The following is a 27365-nucleotide window of genomic DNA, read 5'->3' on the forward strand; positions in this document are numbered from 1 at the left end:
TTTTACCAAAGACTGCTGATTTCTTCTCTTTGTATTCACCCGTTGCTCAGAGGATCTTTGTCTCTTTCTGCCTTTCAATTGTCGGTCTAGTTGAACCATTGTACAGCGTTTTGTTCTCCGTTCTATTGAACAACATGCCATCTGTTAGTAAAGCTAGCTAAACGCATGAAAGACCATTCAAGCAGACATCTGACTGGAACCAATCAAGCTTTGTAGAAACTGGAATGGTAGTGTATGTGACCTGCATGCATGCTATCTGAATCAAGCTCCATCAAACTACAATCAAATGATGTTGGTGCAAACTGGAGCACTCACAGCCTGGCCCTCCATTGCAGCCCTCTGCCGGCCCAGGACATCCTGTAGCTGGGTGAAATGTTGGATGAAGGCCACCACCTCAGCCTGGAAGCGCTGCGTGTGGACGTACTGCACCGAGGCCATCTGCAAAGACACCTTGATGTCACACTCCCGCTCCAGGTAAGGATCAGGCTGGCCGTACCTCAATGGACCAGGAAACAAAGGTGAGTCAAAGAAAGACAGATTTTTCAATGGCATGCAGAATAATTCTGTTCTGTGATGTATACTTATGGATGTTGAAAATAAGAGCCTCCCCTCCTCGTGTGGTGAAGCGCTCTCTGTAGAGATTACCATGTGGGGTAAGGTCGCTCAGGGACAGACTTCCTAAACTGCCTTGTAAAGCCAGGTCACCATCTATATCACAAGATATCATTTAGTAACATTAAACACAGTGGCGGCTGGTCAATAGAGGGCCATGGGGCATGGCCCCACCATGAGCCACACAAAAAAAATAATAATAATCATAAATTATATAAATTGTCAATATTTGTGTTTTTGAACTATGGAATGTACCCAGTAATGTGTGTAAAGTATGATATCTGCGCAAAATATATGCTTTTCCTGCTCGTGCTCTCCCCCTGTGTGCTCTCTGCCCGTGCTCTCCGCCTGTGTGCACGACACTCTGAGAACGCGCAGCTCGGGGGGCCTAATCGTTTTGGCCCAAAAGAGGCGGGTCTATGAAGCAGTTTAGCCAATTGCTGATTCAAGATATAAATGAGTGACATACAATTTAGCCAATCAGCGCCCTCAAATAGATTCAGCGTGGGGCCAGAACGATCAGGCCCCCCTGGCTGCGCGTTCTCGTCAGGAGAAGTCTCGACACGCGAGCGCCAGCGCGAGCACTCCTCCTCCAAGACCCGTTTGAGAGGAGAACTTTGGTGGAGATTCTGCAGCCAAAGAGCTGATATCAGATCAGCCTGACCTCACAATCAGACAGCAGACTCGCGGGAAAGGGAAGCAGTACATGCAAAGCTTCTGTACTAGCTGCACACCAGACAGGTTTGGCTAGCTGGATGACGTCATGCTAATCATTTATTTAGCTTTTTAAAACAACGGGGACGGATCCAGCATGGACAGTTACGGGAGTGAGGAATGAGGAGGTAAGGAAACATGAGAACACCAGGGTAGGGCGTGAGGGATGAGGAGGTAAGGAAACATGAGAACACCAGGACACACATGAGAACTCTGTCAAGCTACATATTAGACAAAGTGAACATCTTTTATTCTACATAGCTGTCCTCAGTCTCATCTGCTTAACTTGGTCATGGAGGCATCAACATGTAATAGAGATGTTAAATTAACAGTGAAAACTCATCATAGCTTAATTTAACATCAGTATTCATAATTACACTTCATGTTTACTTCTCCTGATCTTTACCTCCTATAACAAGGTCCATAGGGGCATCTCAATAAATAAACATGTTATATTATATTATATAAGTGTTATTTACTGCTTTTTTTGTGTTGGAATACATGTTAAATATTTAACTGCCAAGTAATAATGCGTGTTTGATACTTACATTTTTTTTGCATTAAATCATACTGGGATGTTTGCTGAAATTGATAGGATGGCCCTACCTAGAACATGTTCCACCAGCCGCCACTGATTAAACATCTAATTATGTTTACGAGTCAACCAATTTACACAGAAGACAATGACGTTGTGTGGAGGGCTGTTTTTTTATTGAAGAAAGGTAAAAATACGCACCCAACATTTCCAGATGAGCAGATAGTTTGGACACACTCGCTCTGGCAAGCTCGTTGAGTTTCTTGTTTAGTACAAGAGACAAAGAATGGACCTAAAATACAAACATGGACAGGTTTAATCATCAAACATTTACTTCAGAGCTGACATTGGAAGTCACACCGAGAAAAGCAGAGAGAGACTAGAAATAACAATGAAACACTTCCAGAGGAATAAGTTAGTATTCACCACACTGGATGATGTATAACCATCCAATAATCCGTCACCATAGAGAATGTCTCCACAGTCATATATACTATAACTATCTAGTAATAGTTTACAGATCTATCTAAACGTTTTGAGATACTTCACTCAAAACTGTGAAGCTGCTGTGTTGCTGGAGGAAACGTCAGTGGATCACCAAAGCGCCATCATTAATATGCTCTGGTGTCTCAGCGAGTGCAGGGCTTAGCCTCTTAGCATCTATTGCACGGATAGTCATTTCGGTCCAGTGACCTACCTTTAGGTCCACTTTAGTGTTGACGGCCTCTGTGGTCTCCTCCTCACTGAGGTCTGGCTCGTACAGAGGATGTCCGGGCTCAGCAGGAGGTGACATAGGGGGCACTTTCACTGCATGATTATTGGCCGTGGAGCCAATACCAAAGAAGTCGAGGATAACCACCCAGGTCTGCAGTGTGATCAAAACGTCCAGGCAGTTAAAGTCAACGTCCACGCTTCGGCCCACTCTGCCATAGCGTGTTTTGAACTCTGGGTGGTTCTGGTCCACCAGCAGCACATTGATATGAACTAAAGAGTCATCAAAGTCTGGGGGTGGCTGGGGGGACGGTGTACGGTGGGTAGGAGAGGGAGGTGGAGTGCTGGGACACTCCGGGTCCCTCTTGGATTTGCGACTGCTAGCTGGAGGGGTGCTGGGATGCCTCTGGTAGAGCTGGAAGACGTTGTGGGCCTCTTCCATGTGAGCAGGCAGGGAGCGGGGCATGTCTGGGAACAGGACATTGGATGCTGATGGACAGCTTTGGGAAAGGTACTCCTTTGGACTGAAGGTGGAGGGCTTGGGTGCTCCGCGAGACACCATCAAATGTTTGTACTTAGACTCAGGGTTCTGTTCCAGGAGGTCCTCCATTAGCAGCGAGCGCAGAGCCAGCTGGACTGCCAGTAGATGGGGGTGGTCTTTGGTAAAGTCTCCCTCCAGATCTTGGAAGCACAGGCTGACCAAGCCCTGGGAGCCCTGAGTCAGATCTGCACTGAGCTGGACCTGCAGTTCTGCCACGTGTAATGTGACCTTTAGCTGGGTGAATGAGGTGTGAAGAGCGGGTTGGTGAGACTGTAGCGGCAAAGGGGAGGAGAGCGACAAGTGGGAAAAGCTGAGATAGGGGGGGTCCCTTGCAAAAAGCCCTCCCTGGGGGTCAGGAAAACGGTGTGGTCTGGTGGAGGAAGGAGTTGGTGGAGGGGGTGTGGGCGGTTGGCTGGGTGTGACACGTTGCTCCTCAATCAAGGACAAATTGTCCAGTGTCTGAAGGACTTGTTCATACACAGGCTTGCACAGGAACACCTTGAACCAGAGCGTCAAATATTGATACAATTAATAACCAGTCAGTAACCCCAAATCAAAAACTTCATTGAACAGATGTTTTCACATATTCTGGCTGATTAGACCTCTGTTCACTAGAGGGGGTGGTGGAGCTATGGATGGTCACCAAACTCCATACTCTAATAAAGGTGTGATGCCCTAATAAGAGCTGATGATATGTGGTCTAATGAGCTAAACCCATTATTATTACCACCAGTGAGAGTTTACCATGGATGTGCAGCCTTGAAAAGCTTTGATCAAAGATTCTGTTCTAAGTCGAGTGTGAAGATGGCTGCTACATCTAAAGTTACTTTAAGTTGCAATGTAATCTACTATACTGTACTTTAAATGATCACATATTGTCTGGGGTTTTTATAGATTTCAACTACAGAAGGAACCAGGCCTTTGTCTAAAACAGGTTTATATTAGAGACGGGTCGTTAGTCCTAATTCAGGAGGAACCTTTTGATTTGCTGTTTATGCAGAGTCCACACGACCTGCTTATGTGTTGTCTTGATTAATTCAGGACAAGGTTCATGTCCATAGCATTATTCTACAGCAGAAGTCATGTTCTACTCGCAATCTGTTGCTCTGAATTGCTCTTTTTACCAAAGTGAAAACAATCACTTTCTAAATAATTCCAGTTGTTCTACTTGTCGTTTTTTTCATTCAGTGCAAAGTTAAAATAAATGAAACTCAACACTTCCCGCATAGATCACATTAAGAACGTTGCAGGAGCTTAATGGAAATAATCTCTTTCCTGAAGGCCTTTGTTAAAAGAATTGACAATAACCGTTGTAGTTTAACAATAATGGAAATAATGGTACAGTGGGAAATAAAGAGTGAATACGAACAGCATATCTGTTAAAAAGAATAAGAGAGCAGCAGAGTGGTGATTACAGGATAACATGACTCTGTTGTACTGATTGATCAGTGCTGTGGTTTACTGAAGAGCCATTGTAATAAAGCTAACTCCCTCCTTTTCACAAGGCCTTTACTTGGAACTGATGTTTCTTCGTTAAAGTTGGAAACTATATAAATACTGCTAGTATTTGAGACTTGTATATTATTTATATATTATATATATATTATATATATTATATTATTTATATTATATATGTATATTATAGAATTTACAGTATTGATACGATGTATACCTGAACAGGGTTGACAAATTTGCCCTCAATTCTCAGTAACCCTGTGCTCTTGCAGGGCTCTTCTGCGGTGAGGAAGGAGAACTGTGTGTCTTCATCAACGGGAACTTTCTCCAGGGTGAACTGTATAGTGGTGTCTTTCAATATATGGAAAGCTGATGAAGAAAGTGGATTATGTGAGCATGTATCACAAGCTGCAAATAAAACGTATGCTTGCATTATTTGCATTACCAAGCACATTTGAACAGATTTGTAACATTCTCACCTTTTCCACGGCTGAGGGATTCAAAGAAGTCATGACGTGTGAACTGAGGTTCATCCTGATTGATGCTTCCATTGCGGGATGGTGACATGCCGCCAGCCTTATCCCCTCTGAGTGCCCTCTTCAAGACCAAATGACTCATGTTGACTGAATACAGTCGAATATCCCTCACCAACACCTGCAACCTCTCTCCTTCGGAGTCTTGCCCAGTAACAAAATTCTGGATTGTTATGCTGCCCAGGTGACCAACCAAGAGCTCAGGGTGTCCAGGTTTACGTGGAATGGACACAACTGGTGATTCAATGCTGATATTAAGGGTCAGCTTCACCAAGAATGTGTCTAAGGCGGATTCAGTTTCTTCCATTGGAAGATCCTCCTCCTCCTCAAATGGATAAGGCCAGCTCTGACTCTGAGTTCGAGTTCTACGCGAGGGAGTCTCAAAGAGAGAAACCCTACCACTGTACTCTGCTGTCTTGGTGGCTAGAACTGTTGACACTTTTGTGGCAGCACTTTTCAGCATGGAGCGGAAATTGTCTTCTACCTCATTAGCAGACAGACTCAGCTCCTTCAGGAACTTGGCTGAGTGGTTATAGTGCAAGGATGCCATTTGAAGTTGCAAGGAACACTCTCCTTGGGATTTCTCCATAAGGCGAAAATCTAAAGCTTCTGAGGGAGAACCTCCTGTGTCAGCAAGGAATGTTATGCCGCCGAGAGTTGAGGAACTGTCAGCACTACCAATGCTGACCACAAACTGGCTTCTGCCTCCTTCCTGGGTCAGGTCAACCAACTGCATGGACCCGAGTGAACCATTGATGTCCAACCGACTGCCCATGGACACATTGACCTTGGTGCCAGTGATGCTGGCAGTGGCAATCTTCAACCCTTTCTTCTCAGCACCCAGGACAGTGCCAGTGGACACGGTCCGAAGGAGAAGCAGGTTCAGACGGTGGATCTCCACGGTCAGCTCTTTGTTCTGGTCATAGGTGGCCTGATATGTACCCTCCCCTTCCTCACTGCAAGGCTGTGTTGTGTGTTGTTGCGCTGACGATGTCCAGGTGCTTTCCTCTTTGGGAAAAGACTTCTGGAGGAACTTGAGCAGCTCTACCATGGTTTCAGGGTTGAGAATGATGTCCAAGTTATTGACCTGCATGCTTGTCACTTGAAGGGAGCTGTCCAGGTTCATGGAGGGGCAGTCTGAGCTCACAAACTGGTATTCAAGCTTAATGAGGGCCTCTTGGTCTTTAAGAAAAGAACTGAAGGGTGAGATTCTATCCATGGGCATACCAGAGGACAACTCCGTATGATGGCCCTGATGCTCAGGGGACCTGCCATCAGCAGACACAGGGGACGAAGGCTGGCTCTCTCGGAGGCTGCCCGTGGGTATGTCAAAGCTGAGATTCTTATGAGAAGCCACAAGGAGATCGAAGTCTGAGCCATAGGTCTGTAAGGTGTCCACCAGCAGAAGACCGTGGACAGTCAGAGAGACTTCCGCATCATAAGGGCGCTTGACAAAATGAGCATTTGTGCCAAATACCTTGAGAACAGATATGTAGCGGCCGTCGCTTTCTACACCAAGCTGCATGTAGTTAATGTTGAATTCAGCTAATAGTAGACGGGATTCCACCAGGACTTCACGTGTGTGCTGCTCTAAAGTCATCACGCTCTGGGTCAGGTTCTTGGCTGAGCCTTGCAGCTTCCAGGAGCTGTCCTCCCTCTGAAAAATCTTGTCATGACGGAGGGTAAGGGGGTCAGGTGACCTTATATGTGGGCTTCTCTCTTGGCTTATGTCCCCTTCACTCACAGATGGACTGCTAAGCCTAGCCAGACAACTCCTAAGTGCAGTCATCTTCTCAAGGTTGATATGGACCTTGAGGTCTGGTAGAGTCCCTGACAGCACAGCCCCAGGGAGCTGGGGGTCTGATGTGTAGCGAAGTCTCTGCTCAAGCTGCAGCAGCACATTAAACTTCTCTACCACGTGAGTCGGCCCTACCTCACTCTCTTGAAGATGTTTCCAGTTGTCCTTACAGCGACCAACCATTATCTGGAGATCCTTAAATGACAAGGAGTATTTTTCGTAAAGCTTTCTGCTGTAGGCCTGTGTACTTTCAGGGGATCTGAGGCTGGGAAGGTCAGGGCTTTTGAGCTCTTCTTTTAAAGGCATGTCTAGTTCAGGTGGTGGAGACTCTGGCGGGGTGGCAAGAGGTGTCTGGTACTCATCATCACTCATGTCTTCCCTCTCACGTTGAGTAGCCTCTGAGCTGGCCTTAGTGTCATCTTCAAAGAAAGGGAAGAACAGGTATGACCTGAGTTACAAACCTCTATAAGCAAACGAATGAAGATATTTGGGTCCTTCATTTTGATCTTTTATTTGGTAAAATGGTTGTCTGTTTTACCTTGAGAGTTTGTGAGAAGAATCCTGCCTAAATCAACAACAACTAGCATTGGGTCCTCTGACTGGAAGTCATCAGGGAAAATCACCTGGGGTGCACAGATGTCCAATTTCATGGTCCAACGCTTACTGTTTTCCTACAAAGCAAACACATCAGTGGCATGTAGAAACGATTCAACTGCCAATTATCTCATGTCACATCCAGTGAATCACTCTTACGATAAACTCTCCCACGAGTAGCTGATCAATGGTTTGTCGGATCTCTGCCTTGGTCTGCATCTTCAGCTTATTGTACTGCCTCCTGGCAGCCTCTGCCACTCTCAGCTCCAGCTCTGACTGATATCCAAAACCTAATGGTTCAAATACAGAAATCTGCTGGTATTCAAATGTATCAGAGGTAAATGAGAAATGATACTACTATTACTTGGTTTGAATGAACTCATAATGTCCATACAATTGTGCTGAGTAATGTATTTACATTACAAAAATCTAGGTGTAGTTATGGATTCAGACCTCAACCTGAACAGCCACATCAAGACAATTACAAAATCAGCCTACTATCAGCTGAAGAATATATCAAGGATTAGAGGACTTCTGTCTCAACAGGTAAAACTTGTGCATGCATTTATCTTCAGCAGACTGCACTACTGTAACAGTGTGTTTACAGGTCTCTGTAAAAAGTCTGTCAGAAAGCTGCAGCTGATTCAGAACGCTGCAGCTCGAGTCCTCACTAAGACCAGGAGGGTGGATCACATCACTCCAGTTCTGAGGTCTTTGCACTGGCTTCCTGTCCAACAAAGAATTGACTTTAAAATCCTGCTGTTGGTTTACAAAGCACTGAATGGTTTAGGGCCAACATACATCTCTGATCTGCTGCTACCTTATGAACCATCCCGACCCCTCAGGTCGTCTGGGACCGGTCTACTTTCTGTTCCCAGAGTCAGAACTAAACATGGAGAAGCAGCGTTCAGTTTTTCTGCTCCACATATCTGGAACAAAGTCCCAGAAAGCTGCAGGTCTGCTGAGACCCTCAGCTCCTTTAAATCAAGATTGAAGACTTTGTTTGCTGCTGCCTTTAATTGAACCACATTCAATTAATATATTAATCAAGTTCCTGCATTTCACTACTGCATTTTATTTCTTACACTGTTTCTTTAATTGTTTTTAAATCTCCTTTTCTGTTGCCTTATGTTTTGATGCTTTTAATGGTTTTATGTGAAGCACTTTGAATTACCTTGTTGTTGAAATGTGCTATACAAATAAACTTGCCTTGCCTTGCAAAATGTATGTATGCACTCCAAAAAGGGGCAGTGCGGGTCAGTACTTACCCGAGGTATGAACTCTTCCTTTATAGAAGAACTCAGTCACTTTCTTGATTGCTTGTGGGTTGTAGATGATGTTCAATGGACTAGTGTTCACTTCCAGTCTCCTCTCAAACTTACACCTCACAGGGTTACGCTCATAAATCATCTCAAACACTGGTGATGGTGAGCACTCTGCATTGCATCCTGGCAACACAAAAACAAAACAAACTGGTATGTATTCATTGAAAGCTGGTATGGTGCATTAATGCTCACACTGCCACCAGACTTGGATTATTCCCACATCCACACTGTAAGAGATGTTGTAGCTTATAAACAAAAATAAGAGTCAAAAGCCCTGTAAGTGCCCCTAGAGGCTGGATATGGCATTATACCACACAGACTGAACATTTTGGATGGACTCGATGATTTAACCATCAGTCTCCAATTTAAAACACATGTAAGCCTTTTTTTTGCTATGTCATTACACACAGACCAAGACAGAATAACAGCATAGCAAGCTGCCTGTCTGCATGTCATTCACATACCTCGAGAACCGCTCATCCATTCTACTCCACACTTAGTGGGCTGTTGGGGACCCACGGTAGTGCTTTGTCCAATTCAGTGCAATTTGGACACGCGACATGTTCAATATTAATAACCTTTAACTAAAGTTGATCAAACTGATGTTTCTGACCAACCTTCTGACCTGGGCATGTTTTTCAGGGCAGATTTAGTGATCTGAAGGACCCAGGCAAAGGCCCTGGGAATGTTGGTATTAGCAGTGGTAGAAGTACCCAAAAATGTTTCTTAGGTAAAACTATTAACAGTAAAACTATTAATACAGTACACAGTCAAATGTAAAAGTCCAGCATTCAAATGATTTCAAGTGACAAGTGAAAGAACGTTATAGTCAGCACATTGCTGTAAAATGTACTTAATGTCTGTTCAGGGTGGAGTTTTCTATTCCAATATCATGCTGGATTTGTGTATAATAATGCGTAATGTTTTTAACTGTGCATATTTTGTGAGCAATGTAACCAGAGTTTAGCTACTCAGTAGGGGTGACTGGGCAGAGGCCAAGTTACACTACAGTAAGGTGTAGTGATGAAAAAGCAGAACAAATTATGTATTTATAATGTAATATACCGATCAGACAAATCTGTAACCACAAGCACTGAAAGAAAGAGTTTTGAGCAAACTGGCATTTTATTACAAACACCACCAGCGAGGCAGAAGAAAAAGTCGGACGAGCTGTGGATTTCACCTTCAAATTCAAAACCAGTGCTGCCAGAAGCAACGTCATGAAGTTAAGCCTCAACTATTACTATTCATTAGTAACTATTATTAGAGACATGATGTGAAGAAGGTGTATTTAAGGATATGCAGAGGTATCCTCATCTGAACAGCATTCAGTCCCTCTCTCTCAGATCTCACCAGCCAACTGGGAGATCTGCATTTATTTACTGCAATAAAACTCTCAACTCGAAAAAGCAAAAGCTCGTTCTTTGTGAATTTGTCTTTGTAGTGCCACATATTATTAAAAAGGAAAAGAGAAATCTTACCAGAAGAACTGCTGGACTGGCCGGATGGCTGGTTCATGGCAACAACAACTTTGTCCTACATCAAGTGACAGATGTTGAAAATACAAGAAGCATGCTACAACACACATAGCATGTTTTTTCAGACCTTTTCAAACTTTTCTCTACATTATGAGCTCTCTGCCCAGCCGGTCTATCACTGCTTACCGTTTTGGGAGACACCAGGACAGGGAAGATGGTGCCCTGAGTAGTCAAGTCTCTCAGGAACAAACCACCCAGCTTAACAGACAGCAGGGAGGACTCAGAGCGCGGGAGGGACTCCAAAATCACCTTCACCCCTGTGGAAGCATGGTCACAGTCAATGAGAGGCAGCAGGGCACATGCTCTGAGTCTATGGGACAACAACACTGTTAACTCAGAGGACTACGCATCCACAGAAGTAGAGTCATTTTGTGTCTCGACCAACAGAGGGGGGTTACAACTCGCATACAACCCTCTAGCCCTTCATTTTTCACCTGTACAATCTCTTGGATTGTAATTAACGATTAATCAATTCACCTGTTCGTTATCTTTACAATGATTTGATTCATGTTTTGTTCTCAATAAACTGTCAGAAAATAGTGAAAATTGCCCATCAAGGGTCCGAGATGTCTTGTTTTGTCCAATTAAGAGTCAAAACAGGAAGACATTCAGTTAAATATACAAAACAGAAAAAGCAGCTTAAACCAGACAATGGTTAACATTTCTCTTGACAATAGATCAATCAATTATCAAAATAGAACATTGACAATTAGGTTGGCAAGTATGATGACGTATACTGTATGTATATTAAGATGATCATCAACCGGTCAACCATCAGATGTCCCAAGGTTGTTGTGGGCGATTCAAGAAGCTTAACTACTAAGTTACATGGAGTTGGATTTACAGGATTTTGGCATCATTTTTTGATAAAAAAACCCTTGATTTGTATAATATTAAATGAAAAAGAATGTATGATAGTGATCCATACGGTTATACAAAATGACGGTACAGCAACATTTCATCCATATCACCCACCCCGAACCAATGGGGCAGTGGTGGCCTAAAGCTTCCTAAATCTCGGTGTGGAGTGTGAAAAGCGAAAAGCGGCGCTTGCCTCTCCCTCACTACCAACACTGAGTTTCCCTTGAGCGAAGCCTTAACCTGCTCCGTGGTCAGACGGTCTGTATTGGGCAGCTTCCAGGTGTGACTGGAACTGTGTGAATGTGATCGCTACGTTCTCTCAGATAAACTCCCCCGAGTGAATGAAGGGGAGAGAACTTTATTGGCATTCAAAATGTCTGACTCCACTGATATGGATCAAACAGGCATATTGATGCAATCTCAACCCAGAGAACCCGTAACATGTGTCCATCTGTTCAAACAGTGCGTCTGTGTACCTGAGAACTCCAACTGGATGACCCCGCTCTCGTGCAGCGCGTCCCCCCTCCTGTCCTGGTGGGAGAGTGTGACTCCGCCCTTCTCCAGTAAGAACTCCAGCCGGGCAAACAGGTGATCTCGCCTGGTGAATGTGTTCAGAGTGTGAGAGTCCTCCAACGGGTCAAACAGGTCTTCTGTCTCTGCTGGAGAAGCATTATATCATCAGGGTCTGCAGCCAGAAGGCACAGAATAAGATTTCAACCAACACTACAGAATACCAGATGTAAATGTCATTTATTATACCGGAGGCTGGACTTATGCCACAAACTATATGATGTGACAGAATATGTAATGCTAATTAAATGACATTTAAAAAAGCCCTTCTCTGACCGGAGTGAGTCTCTCACCTAAAATGTCCCAGGAGGATGGGCTTGGCAGCAGCTCTTCAGGCCTGTCTGGGTCCTGGGAGTCTCCATACCAGCCCCCCCAGCCCGGGAACCAAGACTGCAGGTACTGGATCATTCCTGAGCTCCCACTCTTGGGGATGGATGTGGTGGCTAAACAGGGCTGAGGGTCACTGCTGGGCTCTCGCACATTCTGAGAAAAAGGAATGAACACAGGCTGAAACTGTAACGAAGACACCTTCAGGAGGATCAGTGAATGTTTGATGGATGATTGAGAGTGGTCATCTTTGTGTCATTAGTTGAACGCTAAGTTAACAAGAGTTTAATGTAAGGCAGAAGGGAATCATCTCAACTCACCTCTGCCATCTCTTCCTGCTTTCCAAACCAGTCGTGGACAATTTCTCTGAGACACTGCAGTTCCTCTATGGTCTGCTCCTCTTCCACTCGCTCCAGCTCACTCTAGGTGATGAAGAGAAGCGCAGACATCAGTGCACTGAAGTGTGTTTGAAAGTACATCATCTCTGTGATTGGTTAGCTGTTCAGAGGTGAGAAAGGAGCCAGGGTTTGAACTTCTTCACACAACTAAGAACACCTAACTGTTTCCGTTATCTCGGCATCTAACCACTTCCACGGTTTGTTCAACAACTCGAAACATTTTAGATTTCTGACATGGTCTGAAAAAACACTTATTTTCTAGTATAACCCAGCACTTAGGTCGGCAACTAATTACTATTATCATTCCTGCAGAATGCGCTGATTTTTTCCATAATTGAATCATTTAAATACATGAATCACATCTGGTCTATATTACATTTCCAAAAATGCACTTCATTTTTTCAATCAACTGATCCTTTCAGCTCTAGAGTTTCTTAGAGACACTGCTTAGTGTGTCTTTCTGCAGATGTGTTTGAGTCAGACGTGAGCACACAGTATTGAGGCTATTTGCTTCCACTTGTCATGTTGCTGCTTAAAGGAGCCCTGTGTTGGGATCTAAAGGAGCGTGTTTGGGTTATCAGCATTTAAGAAACTGAATTCTTGACATCAATAGAATTATTAATGTATGTAACAATTATTAATGATTATTAATAAAAACGGGGCACCACCCTGCGAACAGGGACCAATAACCAAACGATAAAACTAAGTCTCATAATTAGTAGTCACTCATAATGTCGATAGTCTGCGTATGACTATACATTCAGTGACAGTGAAGGTTTTAAGTTCGAGCACAGGCTACTACATACAGTCTTATCAAATACATATGCACAAGTAATCACAGACGACTGCTCCTGAAAGTATAACAGAGTTTATTGAATCAAAATAATAAATGATCAAATCAATTAATATTGCAACCAACAAACGTTATCATACAATTTTATATGCCTAAACTAAAGAATGAATAAAATGGATGAGGGTGTATGTCTGTGTGTGTATGTGTATGTGTGTGGGTGAACAGGAAGGAGAGTCTTACAGCTACCGCTAAAACTACAAAGATGGCGGCGTCGAGTGACGCTGGCCAAAAGGGGAGGGGCCTTAAGAACTACAGCTAAAAACTACAAAGATGGCGGAGTCGAGTGACTCGGACAAAATGGCAGTTAGGCTGCTGTATGTAATCACGTGTGCCTGGGCAGCACGTGTGTTGTGAGGCGATCGTTTCAACGGGGTTTTCCCCGGGGCAGAGATAAGAAAGAGAGAGCAAAGGTGGGGCTCATGAATCAAGCTTCTGCGTGCGGTCCGCGTTGTAGTGATAATGGGGGTCGCTGGCGTATCGTACACAACGTGCCGTTGTCGGTAGAACTGCCAGCAGTTATGTACGATAGCCGAGATTCCACACTTCACTCACAGAGCTGATTTAATGAGCAGAGAATACTACACAAAGTGTAGTAAAACAAATGAAAAGAAATCAAATCAATCCCAAGCAAACAGTCACAGTTAATACACGAATACAGCGGAGCTTCTCTCGTCCGCGAGGAGTTGCGCCATATCTCAATATCACGCGACAGTAACTTAAACACACAAAAACACGGGAATATCAACATATAAATGAATGACCTGAATTAAACTTATGTTAATTTAAGCTAAGCTATGCCCAAATGCCAAGAATCTTACTTGTCGATGCTTCGTTGCAACGTGGAAGTGTTCGTGGCAAATTTGTCCTTTTTCTTCGGCAGAAAGGGGGGGGGGGTAGGCTGCTTGCAGCGCGGCTTTGCAGCGGGCGCTGTGCCGTCGTGGCGTGAGCTCGCTCTGGAGCGAAACGCAGACGATCCTCGCTGCAGGGAGGACAGTTTAACTTCGGTTGAGACGACGTGGTCTGTGCGTCTTACCGGTAATCATCGGTCAGGAGAGGAGCGAGGCTTCGTCGGGCTCCTCTGTGCCGGTTTGTGCACGGAAAGAAAAAGGAGCAAAAAGCACTGAATGGATCGCTGAAGCAGATTCGTTATCGCGGGCTGTTTCGTCCAGGACGAAATGGCTTGTCAGGGTTTGAGTAGGGGAGAAGGGCCGTTGCTTCCTCGTGGTCTCCGTCGTGCTGGAGGGGGGAGGAGAGGCCGATGTATCTTCATGCGTCCAGGACGAAGGTCCGGGTGAAGAGCGGTTGCGTGCTCCCTAACTCAACCGAGGTCGATTGGAAAAGCGTGGAAATGTGATCTGCAGGCACTTTTGTTGGACAGTGGTTGAACCACAGGGGTCCTGGGGTCTCTTGGCCTTCGGCCAATGATATTGCAGCGGTGCATTCAGGTGACTTCAGGAACCATAGTTTTTTGGGGGGAGGGGAAATTCACACCCGAGTGTGAAATTCCTTTGCTCTTCTCAAGCTACAAATCAGGATGAAACATTTGCTTGAAACAGTGAAGGCCTGATTCTCTTTGTCCACAGCACATATTGAAGCCTGATGAAGGTCAGAGCCCAACATCCCCCCTTTGTTCTGATGAGCGAGGTGTTGGCTTCGGTCTTTAGAGCAAACCAAGGGCTGGCATGTGCATCCATGTGGTGGGGAAACCTGAAGAGGTGAGACAGTCCAAGTGTTCCTGAGACCAAAAGCAGTGGTTAAAACAGGCAGTGTTCATTGTCCATAGAGTTCAAGGTTCATAGTGGTCAAGTTCATGGTGTTCAAATTCAGAGTTCATTGGCATCTGGGCGGATGACTAAGGTGGCATCTGGGCAGATGACTTTAACTACTTCTACCTACATCTACTATCATACACAATTCAAATCATAGGTGAGCAAAACATTATTCCCAAATAATTCAATCGCTATTATGATGTTGTGATAATCTAGCATTGTGGCACAGTGTCAAAGAAAGTAACAACCCAAAAAAAAAAAAACACAAAAGAGAGAGAAGGAAAGAATAGAAAGACAAGAAGCAGGTGAGGGGCAAACAGTGGTTACTGGTTCAACTCCTAGACAGGACTGGAGTCCGTCGGCGGAGCAGTCGTAGGTTGGCTACGTGGTGTTATGAATAGGAGGGAATCCAGTTAGTCTGTCGCTTCTGGATCTATTGGTACATAATATGTGCGTCTATCTCTCTCTAATCGGTAGATTTAGAGCGAGTCCTGTGTCTAAGTTTTAGAATCTATCGATATTGGAGTTGCGTTGCCAAGACTATAGGCCAGAGGTACCTGTGAGGGTTGCATAACAGTAGTGGTAGCAGATTTACGGATTTCGTTAGCATGGCTAGTGTGACTAGCTAGGCTGGTCTCTCGCTGCTCCAGCTGTTGACAGCTGAGCCTTCTCGGATGAGGTCCTGGGTTAAATCTGACTGCTACGGCAGAGGTTATGTCTTCTCTGGTTACTTCTGGTAGAGTCTATAAAGCATGCAAAGGGTTCTCTATGAGCGTGGAGCATCAGTTTACAGTCACAATGGTTTTTCAGGTCATGCAACTGTTCTGGTTGAAGTTGGATGTGTTAGCGGTTAGTGCATGTCTACAGGGTGAGTTGGAGCATGCAGTTAAACGTCAGTAGTCAATAGTAAGCTGCCATTCTGCCGGTTGGTTTCGGCACTGGCGAGATTAGAGTGTACTTCCTGTGAAGTGCATCTCTCTAAGTTTCTGTTGTCAGAGATCCCACCCCCCTCGCGCTGTTCAAGTGGCGAGGGCGGATATCCCCACGTTACCGTCAGCACTCTGGGAAACGTCGCGAACAGTTTCACTCTGGAGTGTGTCATGGCGGGCTGGTGATATCTCCCTCCCCCCACCCTCCTAATTAGAGATGGAGACAGGTCCGGCGCACAGGTCAAGTTCAGTTACCTACGGCACTGGCGACTTGACAGGCCCGGGAGATGACTCGGCTGAAAGAAGGCGGTGGCTTCGTGGAACAAGCTGGAGGTGGATCATGCTGACAGAGCAGGAGACGAAGGCTTAGTTGACGAAAGATCTTACGAGCTAGGGTGCTCGAAAGGGCCTCTAAGGTTGTGGCACCCTAGAGGTGTATGCGAAAAGGTGGGGGAACACATGAGCCGGAGTCGGGTAGAGCAAGAGTGTTATGACCCCCCAGTAGGACTGAAGAATATGTATAGATTTATACATAACGGGCATTGCCTTTGCGAACAAGGTCGCCCAAGAAGGTTGAAGAACGAGGTGCGAAATGGGAGTGGTCGTTTCCGGAAGTGTGCTGAGTTCTCTTCCCCCCCCCCTACCACGTCGACTTGGCAGCAGGGGGAAAGGTCACTCGGCTTAGTCAGGTGGGCTGCGAGTCAGCGTTACCTGATGGGTTGCCCTTGAGGGCGTCTTTCACCCCCCTGGTTCCGTTGGTCTTTCGACCGCCAGGGTCGTTTGTTCCTCGGGGGTGACCAGGGCTCGCTAGGCCAAGTCCTCTCGTCGTCTTCCGACGCTAGGTCGGAGTCGCTCGACTGTTGGATGCCTAAGACTATGGCGGTGTCTTCGTACCGATTTGTCGGCCGTCCGCGTGTCTCCCATGCAAGTTGCGCGTATTTCCTAATCTCTGGCATGGTGAGGTTACTCGTTCTGCAGTGCATAGTAACATCGTATCTCACGTTGTCGTGGAGATTGTGCAAGAATAGCGACTTGAAGGCATGGTCTTCTTCTAGACCTGGGGCGTTACGTCCTTGGAAGTACGCAGATCTCAAGCGCCTGAAGTAGTCTCTCGGAGACTCTAGCCTTTCCTGGGAAATGGCAAAGGCGCAGAGGGTGGCAGAAGCTGGGTCGGTGTACAGGGAGTACTCCTCCCTAAGGGCGTGACAAAGGGATGAATAGCGGTCGCGGATGCTCGGCTGGAGCGTTTCAATGAAAGCGTGGACGCTTCGCGCAGTGGTTTTCCACACTAGCTTTAGCTTTTCGCGTGATAGGTCGAGGAGGCAGCGATCGATCTCCCTTAGGTAGTCATCGATGCTCGAGTCGTGATTATCGGGATCGAAGCGCTCTACGTCTTTTACCAGAGGCTCAATCTGTCGAGTACGCAGGCCTCCAAGGTTGATGGGGCCTGGGCCGTCCGAGTCGTCTGAGTCTCCATACTCGCGATGGTGGTAACGACTGTCATCCTCCCTCCCTGAGGGGGATGGGGTCAGTTCTTTCCGCGCGCGTGAACTGCGTGGAGGATTGCGTTCGCCTGAGGTGGGTTTGAAGCCACCTGGGCCGTCTAGGACCTGGTGTTGGTCCTCTCTCCTCCTGGTTGGGGAAAGCGTTTTCAAGAAATGCAAGGTGGTTCGGGTCTCGGGGAATGAGGGAGCCGAGACCAAGAAATGACTGGGCTGAAAGGCTCGGTAGGGGGTAGCAGTACCTACCGGGGTTGCTGGAACACCTTGAAGCGCTTTCAGTTTGTCATCACTCTCTGATGCTTTAGAGAGTTCTAGGTTGACCTCTCTGAGGTCACTGCGCAGGCTACTATTTTCTGACTGTAGGGCTCTACAGTCACGTGACAACTCCTGAACCTCTGTTCGGAGTGTCCAAATCTCGCGTTGCTGCTCGTCGCTCTGTGCCCGGGTTCGGGCAGCTTGCAGCTGCATTTTCTGATGGTAGATGAGCAGTATTTCGCCGATTACGTTCTGAATCAGGCGCTCTCTGTTACCTGCTGGGTTATTTACATAAGCCACCAGCTGCTCTAATTGCTCGTCGCATAGGACAGCAGTGTATTTTGCAAAGTACTCTCTTTCCTTTGCTGTGAGTCCGAGGACCTCAGCCACCGCATCTCGTAATGCGGTGTCTTCTGGAGCTACAGCTCCAGGAATGGGGGATTTCTCGTCGCTCATTCTCTCTAATGAGTGCGACTCCCAGTGGTTGTTAATTCCCTAGTGTTAGAACGGAAACTGTTAGTGTTTACGGTTCTCAGTGAAATGTCTAGTTCTGTAACTTAGGATTTCTACTGTTAGATGTTAATTACTGTTAGTGTTACGGTTCATGCAGGCGCACAGTGAAATGTCTAGCTCTGTGACTTACGTTTCTACTGTTGCTGCTCTGAGGTATCACTACTGCTTTGCAGCCAGAGGTGCGAAAATGCTAATGTTGTTTAGCACTTTGGGCCTGTGACAGCTGTGTGTAACTTCTTTGGAGGGATTTAAGGAAACAAGCAAGGTATTACAAATAAACGATCAAATCTACTACACAGCTGGCTGTTAGTTTTAAGAAATGAAACAAATAATTAAACCTGGAAACGAAATAAAATTTCGAGAAGGGAATTAAAGATTAAGATTAAAAATCAAAATTTAAAATCAAAAATTTAATTACAATAAGACAAGATTTTGAAGATCAAAGCCTACCTATTTTGGGAAATAAGTTTCAGGAATTTGGATCATTCAAAAGAAGAAAAAAAATAATTTTTCGAAAAAAATATTTTTTGGAAAATTAATTATTCAAAATTAATTATGGATTAATGTGCATATATACTGTAACAAAACTGGAATAACGTAGCCTCACACGGGGCACCATTATGTTGGGATCTAAAGGAGCGTGTTTGGGTTATCAGCATTTAAGAAACTGAATTCTTGACATCAATAGAATTATTGATGTATGTAACAATTATTAATGATTATTAATAAAAACGGGGCACCACCCTGCGAACAGGGACCAATAACCAAACGATAAAACTAAGTCTCATAATTAGTAGTCACTCATAATGTCAATAGTCTGCGTATGACTATACATTCAGTGACAGTGAAGGTTTTAAGTTCGAGCACAGGCTACTACATATAGTCTTATCAAATACATATGCACAAGTAATCACAGACGACTGCTCCTGAAAGTATAACAGAGTTTATTAAATCAAAATAATAAATGATCAGATCAATTAATATTGCAACCAACAAACGTTATCATACAATTTTATATGCCTAAACTAAAGAATGAATAAAATGGATGAGAGTGTATGTCTGTGTGTGCGTGTGTGTGTGTGGGTCTGTGGGTGAAAAGGAGGGGGAGTCTTACAGCTTCAGCTAGAGACTACAAAGATGGCGGCGTCGAGTGACGCTGGCCAAAAGGGGCGGGGCCTTAAGAACTACAGCTAAAAACTACAAAGATGGCGGAGTCGAGTGACTCGGACAAAATGGCAGTTAGGCTGCTGTATGTAATCACGTGTGCCTGGGCAGCACGTGATGTGAGGCGATCGTTTCAACGGGGTTTCTCAAGTGTAGAGCTAGGAGCTGTGTGTGTTACGTGAGAGGAGGAAAGAGAAAAAGGTGGGGGCTCATGAATCAAACTTCTGCGTGCGGTCCGCGTTGTAGTGATAATGGGGGTCGCTGGCGTATCGTACACAACGTGCCGTTGTCGGTAGAACTGCCAGCAGTTATGTACGATAGCCGAGATTCCACACTTCACTCACAGAGCTGATTTAATGAGCAGAGAATACTACACGAAGTGTAGTAAAACAAATGAAAAGAAATCAAATAAATCCCAAGCAAACAGTCATAGTTAATACACCAATACAGCGGAGCTTCTCTCGTCCGCGAGGAGTTGCGCCATATCTCAATATCACGCGACAGTAACTTAAACACACAAAAACACGGGAATATCAACATATAAATGAATGACCTGAATTAAACTTACGTTAATTTAAGCTAAGCTATGCCCAAATGCCAAGAATCTTACTTGTCGATGCTTCGTTGCAACGTGGAAGTGTTCGTGGCAAATTTGTCCTTTTTCTTCGGCAGAAAGGGGGGGGGGTAGGCTGCTTGCAGCGCGGCTTTGCAGCGGGCGCTGTGCCGTCGTGGCGTGAGCTCGCTCTGGAGCGAAACGCAGACGATCCTCGCTGCAGGGAGGACAGTTTAACTTCGGTTGAGACGACGTGGTCTGTGCGTCTTACCGGTAATCATCGGTCAGGAGAGGAGCGAGGCTTCGTCGGGCTCCTCTGTGCCGGTTTGTGCACGGAAAGAAAAAGGAGCAAAAAGCACTGAATGGATCGCTGAAGCAGATTCGTTATCGCGGGCTGTTTCGTCCAGGACGAAATGGCTTGTCAGGGTTTGAGTAGGGGAGCAGGGCCGTTGCTTCCTCGTGGCCTCCGCCGTGCTGGAGGGGGGAGGAGAGGCCGATGTGTCTTCATGCGTCCAGGACGAAGGTCCGGGTGAAGAGCGGTTGCGTGCTCCCTAACTCAACCGAGGTCGATTGGAAAAAGCAATGAGGTGTGAAACTGCAGACAGTTTTGTAGAACAGGGGTTGAACCACAGGGGTCCTGGGTTCTCTTGGCCTTCGGCCAATGAGATTGCAGCGGTGCATTCAGGTGACTTCAGGAACCATAGTTTTTTTGGGGGGGGGGGGGGGGGGGAATTCACACCCTAGTGTGAAATCCCTTTGCTCTTATCAACTACAAATCAGGATGAACCCTTTGCTCGACAAAGTGGAGGCCTGATTCTCTTTGTCCACAGCACATATTTAAGCCATATGGCCAGAGCCCAACACCTGCGAAACCTTTGGCCACCAGTGGTGCTGTGGAGCAATGTGTTGAAGCTTTGCTAGAGGACATGCTATTCTACACATCAACAGTCAGTGGTAACACACCAAGAAATATAGCAAGGGGGTATGTACTAGATACAAAGCACAGGACTCACTCATTAAAACACAGCAGTACTGTTTAAATGTCAGTCGAATAGATGGTGCAAAGGCATCCTCTTAGAGATCAGATGGACGCGGACATTTGAATTCCTTAAATAAAGTAAATGATCACACCTTTTAATAGGGAACCACTGCATTCAGCAATACTCTTCCATCACATGTACAGATCACGTATCAGTGCATTCTGTGCATCGCTCAGTCTGAGCCAAAGGGCTGCATGCTTTCAGCTGAGCTTCTATTACTGCAGTCAATATATGTGATGTGTTTTATGATATCAGTCAACCAGCAAGTAGTAACCTAAAATAAGTGTTAACAGTTTATAACTTCCTAACACATCCTGCTCGTTTGTGCTAGCTCGCTGTGACCATGTGGGATGTAGCTTGATGTAGCATGCTAGCTTTTAATATCTCTTTCATCTCATCCATTTTTAAAGTAAAACCTTTCTTTTATAAATTAGTTTTCCACTATGAACACCAAGTTAGCACACAAATCACATTGTCTGCTAGAATTTCACATGTTCTGTGCATGCACACAGTCTTACTCTTCAGAGGGTTGATCAACCTGCGCAGCTATTTATCTCTACTAGCTTTGCCCCTCATCTCAACTGAGCAATGCCACCACCAGCCAATAGTAATGGAAGTTAAACTCAAATGGTTATTAGAAGGGTTTACATGTGCGGTCAGGGGAGGTGTCATCATGAAAAAACAAATGATGATAAAATAAAATAAATATTAATATTTCTCTACTGATCTGTGCTATAAATGTAATTTCTGTATGATTCCAATCATTTCTAGAATCAAAATCGCTGAATTTGCGCATGTCCTGTTCAAAGGAGCTGTGCCTCACCTCTGATTGTGCAATCCCTCACTAACTGGGTTGAGCGCGTGTCTTTTGCTTTCTCATTGTTTGTCACCACTGTAATATTTGAAGACAGTTTTATTATATGTCCTTTCTTTCCATAGAATAGGTCATGTATTTCACGTATGTGTAGAACCTATTTCGTCTTGCTGATCTGACATTAAACCGCAGCGAAGAAGAGAAGGGGAGGCAAACAGTAGCTCTGCCTGAAGGGGGCGCGAGAGCCACGGCTCGGGTATATGCGTGTCCTGGCGTTCTTCTTCTTCTACACTTCTCTTCTTCCTATATTTTGCTCTGCTAAAGATACGCGCCAAGTCTATTTTTGACAGACCCGTGCTGAAGAGGTCAAGCTGCACAGAACAGATCGACCCAGACAGGAAGTCAGACACTGAAAAGGGATAGCGCATCCGCTCATTTCTTAAAATAAAACACTATGTGCAGCCGGATCGCGGCGCACACGCTTCCAGTGCAATCAAATATGTACCATACCTATGTATGTGTAAAGAATGCTGATATGAAATATGAAAAACAACCAGTAGTGAATGTGCTAGCTGCCAATTGAATGGTGATTTAAGCTGCTGTATTGGGTTCATATATTTGGAAATCTGACTCTGAAAGAGTCGATGCCTCACCGCACGTCACTGGTATTTATGTCTGTTGCTATCTGCGTATAACATGGTAAATACTGCCTGAGCACATTTTATTGATTTCCATTTCATTCCTGTTAATTCCTTCGGGAATTTTGAATACCCCTCAAATTTTGCAACCCTAATTGGGTTTATCCATGATTAAAAAAGCTTCAATGAAGTGTACAACTCCAGGTGGAAAAGCTTTGTGTACATCCTCTTTAGATTTGTGACATTGTTAAATCAGATCGTTTTGAGTTGTGTAGGTAAAACAAATGGATGTGAGGGACAGAATAACAACATTTGGTAGTTTTTGTAGTTCAGCCTCATATTTTGGTTGTATTTAAGGATATGAGTTGATAGATGAGTACAGTGTAGTACCTCTTCCTGAGGACTCAGTGGGACTCCCTTTAGCCTTCTGAAGTAGAGGCTGGTGTAGGTCTGGGCATCTCGTGCGCGCTGCAGGGCAAAGCCCCAGCTGCCTCGCCGCCGCTGCTCCCTGATCTCACTCAGGTTGGCCTGGATGGCAAACATCCACCACTGCCGGCAGCTGCAAGCAAAAACAATGTGACGCAGGCTCAGATCTGATTGAAGGATCACATGACCCACTATAAAATAAGAGTGAACTTACCTCCCAGAAATTGGCACTTTTGGTCTCCACTTCCGGTAAAGCATCTCTCTCTCCCGACGGTCCAGCTCTTTAAGGAAAGCCATGATCTGCTGGTATTGGACCTACGAGAGAACAAACACACACACTTAGTCACTGCTCTGTCAGCATGGTCAGTAGAATGCAGATCTCCATCTCCACTCACAAACAAAGACTTGAATCTCACTCAGTTGTCCCTCCCGCCTCCTTACAGTCAAGATGGCAGTGTAGAAAACTAAAAACAAGATGTATTCTTCTTGTATCGTTCTCCTAAGATACGCTTATCTCTGATACTGTTTGCGTTCACTGATTATTATATCAGTGACATCTCATATATATATATATATATATATATATATATATATATATATATATATACACACATATATATATACATATATATACATATATATATATACATATATATATATACATATATATATACATATATATATACATATATATATACATATATATATATATATATATATATATACATATATATATATATATATACATATATATATATATATATATATATATATATATAGAGCTAGCATTTTTAATGTAGGTAGATCATTTTGACTTGGCCATTTTAAAAGTAGCTCACAAGCCGAAAAAGTGTGGGCACCCCTGATCTAACGTAATATCACTGGCTTTGTAGTTGGTCCGATTATACAGAAACTCATCCAGAAAAGTAATTCAACAATCAAAATTGAGTGTTTCATCATCAGTGTATACTTTTAGTTTTGTTTTAGACCCGCATGTGAATACAGACTCCAAACACCAGTGCATCTGAGAATCAATACAACTTGACTAAATAATAAAGAAAACACATTACTACGGTGCTTAGCTGACTTTGGAAAATGGAAAAGTCACACCAGGGGCCTACAGGTAAATGATTTTAAGTATCAAAATATGAATCGTTTATTAATTCAACTGTTTCTATTGACATAGGTTTATGTTTGGAGATGGAAAATGTAAAGAACAAGTAAAAAGATCATTGGCCTTCTAGCCTGTTATAACACTCAGAGATATAACCTGTTGATTCAACTTCCATTGTTGACCACGAAGGGTGTCGGGTGTTCTTACAGACCTGTGACAGGCGTAAGCACATGGGCTCCAGTTGAACTTGGCCTTCAATACGTGGGGTGTGTCGGGATCTCAGAGGCTCCTTGGAGGTGTTTCTCCTGAGCAGCACGGAGGCACACACTGGTTCAAAGATGTACTGATGCTCCCGGCTCTGCATGCACTGGGTCATCGCATCCTGTGCAGTAACAAAACAATCAGGCCACTCAGATGGAACTTTACCTCTTGTACTGGATCATTCAAGAGGCTGTGTAACTGGCAGGTCAGACCGGTCTTACAGTACCAATCATTCATCATTGAAAATCACCAGCTATGGTTAGGCATTAAATGATTAAATACACCTGGAAGCACAAGTCACTTCTAACCCCAGTACAAACAACAAATCCCTGTCAATCAATGCTGCAGACCTGCAAACTTATGAGGGGTGAAAAAGGAACCCTGTCAGCAGGGGGGGGGGGGATTTTATTTTAAATATGAGCTTTAACATATAGCATTCTGGTGTACTCTGAGAAGACAATTAAGTGATAAGACATTTACTTTAAAACTAATTTATTATTCAGTTATTAATCACTATTTCCAGCTCTACTATTGTTATTAACCTTTATTTAGACCAAATCCATTGAGACCGAGGTCTCACTTTCAAACGTTTTGGTCAAATTTAAAAAAAGATAGCATGAGTAGTGAGAACCATTGCCTGTACAAATAAAGTGATTCGTTTTCATTGATAATATTAATATTAACTTCCACTGTTACTGTAAAGCTGTTAGAATTGTGGCCTATCTTCTATTTGCAATTAATATGCATTCAATCCAGTTAAATTATTTAAATGAAAATGATAATCTACTCTGGTCTGGAAGCTGTACTCATGTCTGTTTAGACCTCCACCTCTATCCAGGCCCAGCTCCACCTCTATCCAGGCCCAGCTCCACCTCTATCCAGGCCCAGCTCCACTCACATCTCAGCCCTGCGTCAAGCTGCGCTACAGTCTCCTCTCCCTGAAGCTCTTTGAACTCATCATCTCATCAGTATGGTAGGGGTGTAATGATACGCGTATTCGTATTGAACCGTTCGGTACGAGGCTCACGGTTCGGTACGCATGACGAACCGAATACGTTTGACGAAAAGAAAAAAAGAAAACATTTTAAAACCTTGATTTAAGCAGGTAGTCCCATTGAAATAAAAAATTCTCTTTTGCAAGATGTAAGTAACAATACTACATAACATTAAGGAGCAGTTTCTGTTTTGTATGCTTATGTGTTGCTAAGAAGACACTCCAGAAGATGAGTCACTCAGTTATAGTTCCATCATTGTTCAAAGTCAAAGAATAACTTTATGATGTTAGTTGTAATGAATAAATATATTTTAAAATCAAGTACATTTCTCTGCATTTATAGTTTTCTACTGTACCGAAACTTACCGAACTGTGGCTCCACTGTATCGTACCCAACCCAACCGTGGATTTTGTGAACCGTTACACCCCTAGTATCTGGGCCTCATCATCGTAGTCATGAAAGTTATTCTGACCACGAAATCATCCTCATTCTACTTTGAGTTAAAAAACAACCTGCAACCAGATGTGCCGGGTTTAAATGTTCCAGTTTAACGTTAACGAGTGACCGCGTGAACTGAACCGGAACACGGGGGGATGCATGTTTCAACATGTTACGTTTTTTCCTCCTAAATCACGATTACGACGAACGTTAACAGTCGACAAAGTTCCGCATGCAGTGGACGTTAACTTAACCCAGCAAGTCTGAACAGTAACGGAACATAACGTAACTCAAACTTTAACGGAGGGAAAGACGCTGTAGACATCTGAACGCTGATTGCCCAAGACTCGAACGTCACATCAAAGATGTTATATTGCGAAGAAAACACTCACTCCAATCTGAGAAACACTCGCTGGCTGGCCAGTTGACCCCCCCTCCCCGGAAAAAAAACTCTACGGATCTACATGAATCACGCGGATGATATATTTTGATTCAAAACGGCGAATTTCGCCGAAAAGCGACAAGTTTGCAGGTATGATGCTATGCGCGTTAGTAAGATCGAATACTCGGGCTCCAGGGAGCAGACATGTTGAAGTCCATCGAGTCTCTGACCTGGATCTGATTTGCGGGCAGCTTTCCCAGAAGTTCACATTGTGTATCCCAGTAGACGCTGAAGTCTTCTATCTCCAGCTGCTTTTGTCGGAGGAGCTTCTGGACCTGCAAATAAAAAGAGAATCCCTGTTCATCTCAAATACAGACCTGTGGTCAACTACGACATTACAATACTTACGACATATGGCTCTCATAAATAAAGCCAAGAGTGCTCCGATGATCAGGACTCCTGATCCTGGGAGCAGTATAGACGACACAGGCTCTATTTGAAGCCGGTTTATCGTGTAGCGTTATTTATTCATCAAACTATTCTTAACAACCTTTTATATGAAGTGATTCTATTAAGAGATCTTATCATGAATTAACAACTGTTTATTTATCAGCAGGCAACATGTGCAACATTTTCCAATCTCTCTTAGAGGCACAGCTGTGCGTAGAGAAATTGTCACCTGGATCGACCTTTATAGAGAGCAGCAAGGAAACTACTTAGAGCACCTGTATCATCAATATAAGATACTACGTCATTACTACTAGAAAGCCTTCTTCGGTGAATGTAATGTATTACTGGCTTCACTAAAGCTTTGGGTCCTCTTGTCCACTAAAAGCCGACAGAAATAAGGAATGACGTGTGAGCTTAAGTCCCTTTGAGTGAACACTTACCGTCTCTTTGGAGGGGTTCTGAGCAGAAACGTTCTTGATGCAAACCCCAAAGGAAAAGGGCTTCTCTGGGTTGGAGAAGTCATCTTCAAATCTAAGATGCACGTCTTGGATCTTCAGCTGCACATAAGCAGAAGAAGATCAAAGTTCAGTCTCTAACTCAACAAACGTGCAATACCAAATGATTATTGGGAAGGTATTTACTTATTCAGGCATCATGCTGTTTGAATGGGTTGAATCTTGTCTATGTTATGTATCATTGTTTTGTATCATAAACAGTTGCCAGTATGTTTTCACAGCCAGGCACCCATATGAACATT

The 27365-nt window shown here is 44.3% G+C and overlaps 1 protein-coding gene across 2 annotated transcripts in view; it reads right to left on the minus strand.

The window, feature by feature from the left end:
• Positions 1-27365, minus strand: part of vps13d (vacuolar protein sorting 13 homolog D) — a gene marked incomplete at its 5' end in the record, with an annotated part of 104145 nt that overhangs the window by 64774 nt on the left and 12006 nt on the right. Inside the window, 19 exons of one of the 2 annotated variants that reach the window (XM_079273493.1) lie at positions 316-496; positions 582-708; positions 2063-2153; positions 2559-3611; positions 4786-4937; positions 5048-7318; positions 7438-7570; positions 7653-7783; positions 8762-8941; positions 10300-10354; positions 10483-10613; positions 11694-11876; positions 12081-12270; positions 12435-12536; positions 22933-23101; positions 23183-23283; positions 24294-24464; positions 26389-26493; positions 27049-27165. In XM_079273493.1, coding sequence (XP_079129619.1) covers positions 316-496; positions 582-708; positions 2063-2153; positions 2559-3611; positions 4786-4937; positions 5048-7318; positions 7438-7570; positions 7653-7783; positions 8762-8941; positions 10300-10354; positions 10483-10613; positions 11694-11876; positions 12081-12270; positions 12435-12536; positions 22933-23101; positions 23183-23283; positions 24294-24464; positions 26389-26493; positions 27049-27165 — 5643 coding nt within the window. Of the gene's footprint in view, positions 1-315; positions 497-581; positions 709-2062; positions 2154-2558; positions 3612-4785; positions 4938-5047; positions 7319-7437; positions 7571-7652; positions 7784-8761; positions 8942-10299; positions 10355-10482; positions 10614-11693; positions 11877-12080; positions 12271-12434; positions 12537-22932; positions 23102-23182; positions 23284-24293; positions 24465-26388; positions 26494-27048; positions 27166-27365 lie in introns of those variants that run through there. The other variant, XM_079273492.1, reaches the window with a different exon arrangement.

This window comes from Melanostigma gelatinosum (genome assembly GCF_949748355.1).
Source record: "Melanostigma gelatinosum genome assembly, chromosome: 8".
Classification (NCBI taxonomy): domain Eukaryota; kingdom Metazoa; phylum Chordata; class Actinopteri; order Perciformes; family Zoarcidae; genus Melanostigma; species Melanostigma gelatinosum.